Source organism: Miscanthus floridulus, chromosome 7 (genome assembly GCF_019320115.1).
Source record: "Miscanthus floridulus cultivar M001 chromosome 7, ASM1932011v1, whole genome shotgun sequence".
Lineage (NCBI taxonomy): Eukaryota > Viridiplantae > Streptophyta > Magnoliopsida > Poales > Poaceae > Miscanthus > Miscanthus floridulus.
Genome location: NC_089586.1, coordinates 78048721 through 78060097, shown reverse-complemented (window position 1 = coordinate 78060097; position 11377 = coordinate 78048721). Strand labels below are relative to the sequence as shown.

Sequence of the window (11377 nt, the reverse complement as noted above, 5' to 3'; positions counted from 1 at the left end):
TTTTTTGCACCCCTGGGCATTCGGGTTACCTGAGAAATTCGGGACAGGTAGTTTGGGTTTTGAGAAATTCGGGTTTTAAAAAATGCTACCCGATGATTGTCCTAAAACAGCGTCACCTGAATTTTCGGGTACCCGAGATTGTGTTCGGGTTCAGGTAATACCTGTTATACCCAAAATGATAAAAACCATCAATTTTAGTAGAATTTTGGCTGCATTTTACGGCAATAAACAACAGTTTTCTGACAACATTTTTTAGAGAAAAATATACAAGCAACAAACAACAGTTCTTTGATAACATTTCTAGAAGACTGGCTTGGTGGTGGGCTGGGCCATGCCCGTGAAGACTTGGGGGAGTTTGCGAGTTGGGACGGCCTTAGCTAAAATTCGAGTGATTCTAAAAAAAAATCTAAAATTCGGGTTATATGATAGTTCGGGTACCTAGCCATATAACCCGAATTATCCAAAATATTTTTGGGTTTCTAGAGTTACTATTCGAATTAGTGATAGGGTATTTCGGATCTAGGTGCGGGTATTTCGGATTTGGGTAACAGGTAACGGGTAATATGCCCAGCCTCCGCCCCTCTCAAGCCAGGCATTGGGGCAAATGAGCCCATCCTAAGCCTTGGCCGACATAGAGTATCCTAGCCCGAACATCACAATTTCTAGCCTAGCCCTTTTCTCAAACCACAAGCCTCCACGGACCGATCTAGACCACGGGAGTCAGGGACGGGACGACCCCCAAAACGAAAAGGGAAATAAAAGGAGGCTTTTACATGTATGTCATTAAGAAAGTTTATAATTACACACAAACCATTAAAAAAATTGATCGCACACGAGTGCCATTGTTCTGAACTTCTTTACTCTCCAAGCCATTCCGTCGGTGTTCTATTCGTTTTTACCGTTTGAAAGTCCTGACAAGTAGGTTCGATCAATCAAAACGTCCATAATATCCTCTGATCTCTATCTTCTCTTTCTTAAACTCTCTCTCAAACGAACAGACCAACGGTTTATGTATAATTATAAAATTTCTTAATGTCATACGTATAAAAGCCTCAGATAAAAGAAGACGGCTGAACGCGACTTCGTAGACTTCATCGAAAAACACTAGTTCTCCGTTAAAAAAAAAGAAAAAGAAAAGAAAAACCCTAGCTCTCTCAGCCGCCTGCCATGGCCATGGAGCACCTCCGGTGGCGCCCCACGGTGAACGAGCGCGACTTCATCGAGCGCGCGCTCCAGTCCGACCTCCGCGTCGACGGCCGCCACTCCTTCGACTTCCGCAAACTCAAGATAACCTTTGGCAGGTAACATCCGCCGCTCCCCTCGTCTTACCTATTCAGAGGCGGAGCTCCGTCTCCCCGATCCCCAATTCGGCGCCGGCCCTAGCTGTCTCGCTCGGTCGCGCCCGTTCCCCGATCCCCTTCCGCATCGCGCCATCGCCGTGCCTCCCCTCCGCATCAGGGAACCGCCACCGCCGCCCGGCGCCCACCACGCCGCCGCTAGCGAGCTGCGCAGCGTAGGGGCAGGGCGCAGCCCCGCAGGTAATGGAGGACGGATTGGGGGATGGTGGTGGCGAGCAGGTGAGCGGCGCTGACGCTGGCCGTGTGCGTGGCCATGTGGGAGGTCCTGGCGCCGGGAGCGTCCGCCCCACCTAACTTTTCAGCCGAGCTCCGCCACTGTACCTATTCGGCTTTTCCCAGCTCGCTTCAGCTCCTATGGGTTGAGATTCGTCCTCGTCCCTAGCTGACAGCCCGCAATTTTATCTCGTTGCCGCGGCGGCTTTGTTTTGCTTTGCTCTGGCGCGTTGCAATTTGGGCGTTTATTTGACGAGTACGTTTACATCCTTTATTGGTGGTGTTGTTGTTAACTTCAGGGAGGATGGCTCGTCGGAGGTGCAGCTCGGGGAGACGCACGTGATGGGCTACGTGACTGCTCAGCTGGTGCAGCCATACCGTGACAGGCCGAACGAGGGGACGCTGGCCATATTCACCGAGTTCTCACCCATGGCCGACCCAGCCTTCGAGCCTGGGCGTCCTGGGGAATCAGCAATTGAGCTTGGCCGAGTCATCGACCGTGGCCTCAGGTCTCCTGATTCTTGTTTCTGTACTTTATCAGAAGGGGTTTAATCATGGACCCTTATAATGTGGATTTTATGTGTGTTTGTATTTCTTTTCCAGGGAGAGTCGAGCTATTGACATGGAGTCCTTGTGTGTTGTTGCTGGGAAGCATGTCTGGTCTGTGCGTGTCGACCTTCACATCTTGGATAATGGAGGGTATGGGTTAACGAGTTATAGATTGTTTACTGATGTAATTAATTTGTAAACACTTGCAAATTACAGTTCTAATCTTCTCCATTGCCATTATAGGAATCTCATTGATGCAGCTAACATCGCTGCATTGGCAGCTTTATCTACTTTCCGGAGGCCTGAATGCACGGTTGGTGGGGACGATGGTCAGCAAGTTACAGTGCATGATCCTGAGGTAGGCATACACTCTCAATGTGCTCTATTGTATATGGTGCTGCTAATATATCCCTCAAAGGTCATGCTCCATTATAAATCAGTAGATTCACTACTTTACTATGTCCTTACGAGCTAATTTGAATGACTCCCATAATTTTCTGTAGTGTGCAACTGCAGTATTGGCCTAATGGTTGCTTTTTTGTCCTGTGCTTTGTTGACCACTGCAACTATCTTGTGTTCTGATTTGATGTATTTTACAGGTTAGGGATCCGCTTCCTCTTACAATACATCATATGCCCATAGCTGTAACATTTGCATATTTTGGTGAAGGCAACATCGTGGTATGTCTCAATATTTAAGATTGAAGTGTTCTTGACCAATTTTCATCAAAGTATTAGCATCCTCAGCTGAGTAACTGACCTTTTTGTGTAGGTTCTTGATCCCACATACAAGGAAGAAGCAGTAATGGGAGGGAGGATGACTGCTACAGTTAATTCAAATGGTGATGTTTGTGCCATCCAGAAAGCTGGTGGTGAGGGTGTCATGTCAAGTGTTATCATGCAGTGTTTAAGAATTGCTTTGGTAAAGGCTGCTGATATAACAAGCAAAATAAAGAAAGCAGTAAGTAAGCGCCATCAGATTGATGACTAGCTGAGGTGCCAATGTGTTGACATGGTTCTCAACAAAGTTCAAATCAAATCATGCATACGATGTGACATAAGTTATAGTTAAATTTGATTGGGACTTTTGCATAAAGAGATTCTTTCTCTACCTACATAGGGATTCCATTGCATGTTTACTTAGCTGGAAAATGTTCGCCTATACTACATCAGCATTTGAAGCAGATTGCTTTGCATATTTAACCACAATAGAAATATTTTCCCTAATAGCAGTAGTTTCTCCACTCTATAGATACAGATGCAAATTTAGTGATGCAAACTACCAAAGCAATTACTGCAAAGGTTGATGCTCCAGAAGAGGACACAAATTACCTTATGATCAACTGGTTAGCGGCACTACATTATCTTACTCTACATTGGCAGGACCTGTGAGCCTGTGTAACCAAAAAAGAAAGCTGTGGAGAGAACGTTAGAATTAGCTTTTGGGTTTACATAGAGCTAGACGCACAAAGTAACAACAGTCCGATGAACAGCCACATGGACTGAATTCCATTGCCTGGAGGCCTAGAATGCATAGCTGTATTATTGGATCCCCATACATAAAACCATAGTTGTTAAGGCGTCGCTATACCGACGCCATATCGCCGTGGCGTTTTTCTGGCTCTCGCCACGGCGACGCCACGGCTCCGGCGTTTATGGCGTCCGCCATAGCGCCATGGCGTCCCCGTGGCGCCGATTTGGCGTCCTGTGGCGCCTTTGTGCGCTGTGGCGGGCACAATAGACGGTGAGGGTGAGGGTGAGGCCGTGAGGGTACCTGTATAGGCCGAGTGGCCGATTGGAGCCCTCCGAGACCGAGCCTGAGACGCAACCGCAAGCAGCCCTCCGAGCCGCCGCCGCCGTCGGCCGCCGGGACGGTCGCCTTCCGCCCGCCTTCGCCTGGTAATCCGTCCGCTTCGCCCTCCGTCGGCCTCCCCCGCCCTCCGTTGGCCTCCCCCGCCCTCCGTCGGCCTCGCCCGAGCCTGAGCCGGCCGCCCCCGCCTGGATCTCCCGAGCCACCGGCTCGCCGCCTGGATCCGCCCGTGAAGTAGTGAAGCTCTCTAGTCTCTACTCCAAGGTTCAAAAAGGCGGAGTCGGACGGCGGGCGCGGGTGCGGGTGCGGGCGGCGGCGGGCATGGACTGAGAGAGAGCTGCGGGAGAGGGAGAGGAACCGGCGGCGGCGGGCGTAGAGGCAGAGATGCGGGCGCGAGAGAGAAGCAAGAGGAAGAGGAACCGGCGGCGTGCGGGCGTAGAAGAGATGCGTGCGGGAGAGGGAGAGATGCAGGAGAGGGAGAGGATGTGGGATAGGCTGTAATGTGGAGAGGTGGGCCATTAAATGGGCCTTCTTCTCGTTCTCCCTATTTCATGACCCCTAATCTCCTATTTTTTTCCTTTTCTTTTAGGTATTTATGCATGTATTAGCCATCGCCTAGAGAAACACCTTGAAACGCCTAGGCTCTAGGCCGTGGGTCGCCGCCTAGAAACCGCCGCGCCGATGTGTGTATGGCGTCGCCACGCCGCGCGCCATAGACGCTGTAAAGGTGTGAAGGTGGTGGGTCGCCGTGCCTCGCCACGCCGCCGTAAAAACTATGCATAAAACCAATGCACTCACATTTTCAACGCATTGAATATCATATGCAATTATTGGCTCTTTTATTGATTCTTCTGTGGGCTTGAAAATAAACATGTCACTTGATTCATCCTTAAATTGAGCTAGACTGGATTCAAATAAATATTGCTGCCTCGTCTGAGCTAAATTAATATAAACATGCCATCCAAGTTCGTGTTTTAAATATGATGTGAAGAAATTAAGGCATAAAGCTGGGTGGAGATGACTGAGGGGAAAGAGAGGTGTATCTCAGATTGACAGTAGTGGCACATACCTTCTCAGGGCAACCCAGGTGCTATAGAATGATGAGTAGAGGCAGGGAACCACTGTGGTTAGGGTTACAAGGGGATGGCGGTGGTCAACCTGCCCCGTGTCCGTGAGAGAGCTCACAGGCATATGCGGCAGCCCGCGCAGTACAACTAGCTTTTGTGGGCTTTGCGGCAGCCCGCACAGTGCCATAAAGCTCGCGACTGGAAAGCGCACGCCTAAAACAACACCTGATTGCTGTCCACTAGCCACAAGACACAGAATAAGATAGCTAGCAGATTCACTCACATTAACTTCATCTCAAACTTGCTCAAATTTACATTCCATCTTACATACTTCAACAAAATTCTAAAAAAATCAGAAAATAAAAAACATGACAATGACATTTCTAGTGATAAATATGTTCTTATTTATTACAATAATAAAAATAAATTAAACTATTAAGTTATTTGTGTATCTAATGAGACAATATTTACATATTTTAAGCATCTGCAACATTAGTGATGTACATTTTCATCTCATTTTCTTGGAAGTAGCCACCCCCCGATTTAAAACATAATAGCAAGTTAGAAAACCTAGTTGTAAGGAAAAATATGGGGCAAACCCAACTAACCATGCAAAAAAAGAGCTCCAAGTCTCTGCTAGCTTCATAGTTCATACTGAACTGCTGCTACTAGCTGAGACAAAAACAGTGCTAGATTAAATAAATAAACCAATAAGGCCAGTCTCAATGGGAGTTTCATGGCATTAAATGAGCTGACATGGCATGGAATAGATGAAGAGAGAGATGATAAAAGTTTCATGGGATGAAATGAGTTTCATGTGGATGAAACTCATCTACACTGTTTCCAACACATTGAGTCTTGGAAACTGGGAGATGAAACTCCCCACTGAGACTGGCCTAATACAACGGCTAGACAAGTGCAACTTAATATTGAATTATGATATTGTTGCAAATCTTATTGGGTTCTCAAAAAATGTAGCGGTTGTGGTTGCTGCAGCAGGGGGCTGAGGTTGTCGCAGCAGCTCCAGCTCAGGCTGCAGTGGATCCGAAGGGCTACTGCAAGAAATAAGAGGAATCAGATTTGGTGCCCAGATGGAATGGATGAAGATGATGAATCACGCACAATCGCAACCAGAGGGCACGGCAATGGTGGCAAGGCTGAGGACGATGACTGGGTGCTGAGCCAATGGCGAAGTGGTCGGAAGGCTGGTGCTAGGGTTCTCCACCATTGGGTTGCAGACGCGGGTTGCGGCGCCGCTGGGTTACATGGGCTGGCCCCATAGCACTGCTAAAACTATGCCGGCCATAATGTGGGTTCTGGTGGGTTTGCAGCGCGCTGTCCCAGCGGACACGTGGCTCAACCTGTGCCTCTTGCATTCCTAACCGTGGTGGCTGGGGGATTGTCTTGGCAGTCATCCTGACCTCAAGCACTGGATGAATCTGATTTGTTGGGTGGGAGGAGGGTGAACAGCTGGTCGTTGGTTGTGCTGGATGAGGTGGTACTGGTGGGCCCACATGTCGTGGTTGACTATTTCGTGAGAGGAGGGAGAAGGGCAGAAGGGATGTGAGGTTGTAGAACAGAGGATCCCGTTACTAACTGTACTTTTTAAATGGCGAAGTTATTGTAGTTTGCATGTCTTTGAATGTTTCATGGAATGTGAAGCTATTCAGATTATGATTTTCATTCCATGGTTGGCTTTGTATTTCATTACTAATCGTATGGCTGTATTCTGTTTCAGGTAGACTCATACACCACCGAGAAAGCTTTAAAGAAAGTAAAACGTTTACCAACCTCGGTTCCTCAGAAAATTAGTGTCACTGATGTAATTATGGAGGACAAAGGTGATGGTGAATTGGAAAAGCAAACTGTGGACGTTCAGCAGATAAGCAAAGGTGATGAGGACCATCAAAGTATAAAAAGGAATTCACCCTTGACTGGGGACCAAATTGCTAAACACAAACAAACATCAACATTCATTGGTGGCCCATCAAATTGGTAGTGGTTGGTCTGATGTATTGTTTCCGAAGTTCTAGGTATTTAGCATAAACATTTGCTTGACACAAGTTTTTGCCAACTGGTCCTGGTTTTTGCCATGTAGGGATCCATATTCTAAAGGAGTTTCATTAAGCTCCCTCAGAATTTCTGATTTGCCGGGTATAATTTTGTTTACATGTTATGGGTTTTCTTCTTGCTTGCTAACTCTCCATAACACCTCTCTGTGATGTACTTGGAGTCATTCTTTGGTTGGCATTTTTAATGCTCATTTATGATTAAATATCATCATTATGGCGTGTCATTTTCCTCTGTTTCTACTTTCTAGTCATGTTTTCATACAACTTTTTATAGGGCTGGTAGAAATAATTACACAAACTGAATCCTTCTAAATTCTGATGTCTATAATTCTGCCTCCTGCCAGTCTAGAGTCATCCTTTAGTTTTCAGTCATTTTGATTTGACATATGGAACTTGCTGTAATCTTTCTTGAAGAATATTTTGCCAAGATTGGTTCTCTCTCGTTTGGATTCACTTATTTGCTTCACATCATGCAGATCCACCAACTATCGTCAAGGTCAGCAGCCACGAGGATGCCCAACCAATGACTGAATCATCTAATGCTGAGGTGAACACATCAAGTGCTGTGGCTGCTGGAGAGTCTGATGAGTCCCAGGAAATTGGATCGCCAAAGAGTCTAAAAGATGCTATCAAACCAAAGCATAAAAGAAAGAAGAAAAGTGACAAGAGTTAGTTTAGTTGCAAGCCTGTAGTTTCCTATGCCCCAGGTGAGTGGTTATTTGTGCTATTGTTATGTATTTTGTACGGGCATTCTTATTGATAAGTTTTTACTACTATTTGTGCGTGGTGAATTTTATGTTGATTCTCGTGATGATTGCACAATTGATGATTTTGCATTCCCCAAAAATAAACGCTGATTTTGTTCTGCAGGCACCTATCTGAACTCCTGATTGATGGGTCTTCATCCGGGGTGGCATACATTGGTTTTTGTGTCTTCAATCGTGACTGATGTTAGTAGTGGCCACAGGCAAATTTTGTACAAGCTGTAGAATTGTATTGTATTTTAGGAATGGTCAAGTTAAGCTTTCAGTCAACTTTGCAGTGGGTTCTGTGATGCATGATGCCCCAGTACATTCCATTGTTATATACTCGATGCTACCGTTAATCCTCTATTGTCAGAAACGATTATGAGGATTGCCATAATATTTACTCGATGGACCATGAACAGTTTGGACACCTTTCAGAGTACTTCCGTTTTTTACATGTCTGTTAATTTTGTTCTAAGTCAAACGTTAATATTTTTGACCACAGATTTTTTTTAAAATATCTAGATTCATGATATAAGATTTATATTATTGGATTCTATAAAGAATACTTCCATAATATTATAATTAATATGTACTGAAGTTATAAGTTTTTTTTTTAAAATGGATAGTTAAAAATATGTCATGAAACTATAAAGATTTTTAAATGGAAGGTCAAAGATAGTAATGTTTGACTTAATGTGACAAAAATGAAAGCAGATCAATATTCTCTCATTAGAGCAACTTTAGTGGGAGCTCTAAAATGACAGTCTCCACTTTTGAGAGGAACCGCGTCGCGGTGCCAGGTGGCTTCGTCGCGAGATAATACGTGAGTATTGCGTAGCTCTAAAATGACAGTCTCCACTTTTGAGAGGAACTGTGTCGCCATGCCAGGTGGCTTTGTCGCAAGATAATACGTGAGTATTGCGTTGGGTGGCTTCATCCTGAGATAATCACTGCGGTTGAGAGCGATGGTTGCCACGTGGGGGAGGGAGCTACCGGGCTTCGGGGGGGAGGGAAGGGAGAGATAATACATGAGAGGACCCACGTCCGGTGGCTTTGCCAAGGTCGGGGGCGGTGGTTACCACGCTAAGGAGGGAGATGCCCAGGCTCCTGAGGGGGAAGGGAGTCGGTCGTGGTGACCTCGCCGGAGAGGAGAGGGAGCCGGCCGGGACAGCCTCGCTCGGGAGGAGGTGGATGGCGGCGTTGGGTGGAGGCGGTTTCGAGAGAGAAGCCACTGGAGGAATGCAAGGCCGAGCTGATCCGCGACTAGCGTAGAGGGACAGGTTCGGGGGCGCCTGAAGCTAAGCCCAAGTAACAGAGGGGTGGAGGAAGGATTTGGATGCTCAGCCAAAGTTAAGGTGCTACTAGAACATAGTTTTTGGTCAGGTTACTCATATTTAGCTATGGATACTGCATTAGTTATTGGAGTATTTGACAGCCCTAGCTTGTCATCTGAAGTTGATCAGACCGAAGGATCTGAAGTTAAGAGATGTGAGTACGGACTGCCCCTAGGGCATTGTTGGGAACATGAGATTCACTCCTGGTTGCTATGTTTTTTCCTATAAAATTATTCTAATTTCATAAAATTTCTGTACGAGTTATACGATAGTCTTCAATACACGAGAAAATAAAAGGAACAGAAAACACACGAATTGTGTAAGGATAGGAAGAACGGAATTTTGAGATCTTAGGGTCCATCCCCTCATATTAAGAAATCTTGTTTGGTTTCCCACTTATTAACAAATCTTGTTTAGTTTTCATCGCCTCCTACTTCTCATATGTGACACGATATTCCCTCTTTGGCCGATCGTCTCTCCCTGGTAAAAGCAACGGCGAGCTGGCTAGCTATTCAGAAACAGTTGAATAAGGGCATTTACGACTCATAGCATCTTCAATAGCCTTTTTCAAATCGCACTTTCTAAATTATTATTTGGAAAGTCATTTGCATAAAAATTGTTTTATATATCTTTTCACTCTTCAATAGTTTTTCTATATCTCATGCGGCAGAGTCATTCTCGTCTTCTATTTTTCGTTAGCGAGAAATCTGGAATAGAAGATGGCTATATTTCACTAGTAGAGAAACGACTTTTGATCCACTTCGAAATTTGGCTTTAGTTCCGGTATTTTTCACGTCCGGGACTAGAGAAACTTTTAGTCCCGGTTGGTAGCTCCAACCGGGACTAAAGGCCCCTGCCCAACGGCTACTGCGGCAGGCTTTTGCTGCAGGGGACCTTTAGTCCCGGTTGGAGCTACCAACCGGGACTAAAGATTAACTTTTACTCCCGCTTGGTCCCTCCAACCAGGAGTAAAAGTTTACTCCCGGCTGGAGGCTCCGTCCGGAACTAGAAAGGGTCCTTTAGTCCCGGTTGCTGTTTCCAACCAGGACTAACGGTCCCCTCCTATATACCCCTTCTTCCTCCCTGAGCCCGAGCCACTTCGAGCTCAGTGTTCTTCTTCATCGTCGGCCTCTCTTCTTCCTCATCGCTGGTAATCACAAGATTTATTCGATTCCTCTATCGATTCTTCGGTTCTAAAGGTTATCAACTTTATACTCTCATGTTTCATCAGTAGCAAATCTCATTTTGTGGACTAGATATATGTGATTTTTTATGGTGAATTTTTTTATTTGTAAGCCATTTAAGCTCAAAATCACTTTAAAGTTTGCATATTTGGATGAAGGAAGGTTAAAGTAGTTATTCAAAACTAGTATTCAGCTTTCATTTCTAACATGCATAGCACACTTCATGGTTTAGAGATATAGAGAATTTTAGAGTTTTTTTTTAATTTTATTTGTTTATAAAATGAGAAATTTATATTATATTAAAAATGAGTATAGAGAGTAGATGGCAACTGCTTCTGGGTCCTCGGCCTCTCATCGGGTTCCAAAGTGACTAAGGTCGGACCTCCCTCTCATTGCATGCGGCAAGTGTGAGGAGAAGATTGTGATGGAGTATCGGGTGAGGAAGGAGTGTCCCAACAAGGACCGTATCTTCTACAAGTGTCCGGATCGCAATGTGATTTATTTTGTCGCATTTGATGATTATGGTTAATATATACTTATTTTCATGATGATTGTGATTAAAGTTCTAATTTTTTGTTTTAATTTCAGTGGGATGGCACTGGATGTTCAGGCTGGTACTGGGAGGAAGAGTATGTTGAACACGTGCAAAACTCTCTTGCATAGGCGGCTATAACGGATGATGAGGCAGTGATCCTGCGGAAGAAGCCCATAGATGTTGAACAAACGTATGATCTGTCTGTTTTAGTTGGGATTGGTCGCGAAATCCTTATGCTGCTGAAGTGCATTTTAGCTTTAGTTTTTTTAGTGGTAGTTGAGATTGTCTACATTGCAGCAAGAATTTTATAAATTAATACCTTGTGTGGTGGCATGCATGTCGTATAATTAACTAATTATGTTCTAGGTTTTAATATGGTATGTATGTCATGTAATGCAGATGAGCCGGCATTGGATGTACAATGCTGATCGCCGCTCCTAAGAGTTTATTGAGGGCGTGTATTCTTTCTTACATGTGGCTGAGGCAAACAAACGCGATGGTTTCATA

The 11377-nt window shown here is 45.2% G+C and overlaps 1 protein-coding gene across 4 annotated transcripts; it reads left to right on the top strand.

Annotated features, from left to right (window-relative positions):
- Nucleotides 1-1084: 1084 nt before the first annotated feature.
- Nucleotides 1085-8249, top strand: LOC136467121 (exosome complex component RRP45A-like). 4 transcript variants are annotated; one of them, XM_066465669.1, is made up of 10 exons: nt 1085-1301; nt 1871-2080; nt 2175-2270; nt 2364-2478; nt 2720-2800; nt 2892-3080; nt 6735-6991; nt 7095-7150; nt 7545-7775; nt 7939-8249. In XM_066465669.1, exons 1-9 carry the CDS (start codon nt 1168-1170, stop codon nt 7739-7741), a joined length of 1335 nt encoding a protein of 444 aa, XP_066321766.1. In that variant the 5' UTR covers nt 1085-1167; the 3' UTR covers nt 7742-7775; nt 7939-8249. The 4 variants fall into 4 exon arrangements, with proteins under 4 accessions (XP_066321766.1, XP_066321768.1, XP_066321769.1 ...); XM_066465670.1 differs by lacking the exon at nt 7095-7150 and having other exon boundaries at nt 1088-1301; nt 6735-6888; XM_066465671.1 differs by lacking the exons at nt 7095-7150; nt 7939-8249 and having other exon boundaries at nt 6735-7029; nt 7545-7681.
- The last annotated feature ends 3128 nt before the right edge of the window (nt 8250-11377 follow it).

Bases quoted from the DNA above. Each gene is read 5' to 3' on its own strand.
- LOC136467121 (XM_066465669.1), top strand. From the start codon at position 1,168: ATGGCCATGGAGCACCTCCGGTGGCGCCCCACGGTGAACGAGCGCGAC. The intron at 3,081-6,734 runs GTAAGTAAGCGC...ATTCTGTTTCAG, and splicing joins CAAGCAAAATAAAGAAAGCA to GTAGACTCATACACCACCGA. The intron at 6,992-7,094 runs GTAGTGGTTGGT...TTTGCCATGTAG, and splicing joins ATTGGTGGCCCATCAAATTG to GGATCCATATTCTAAAGGAG.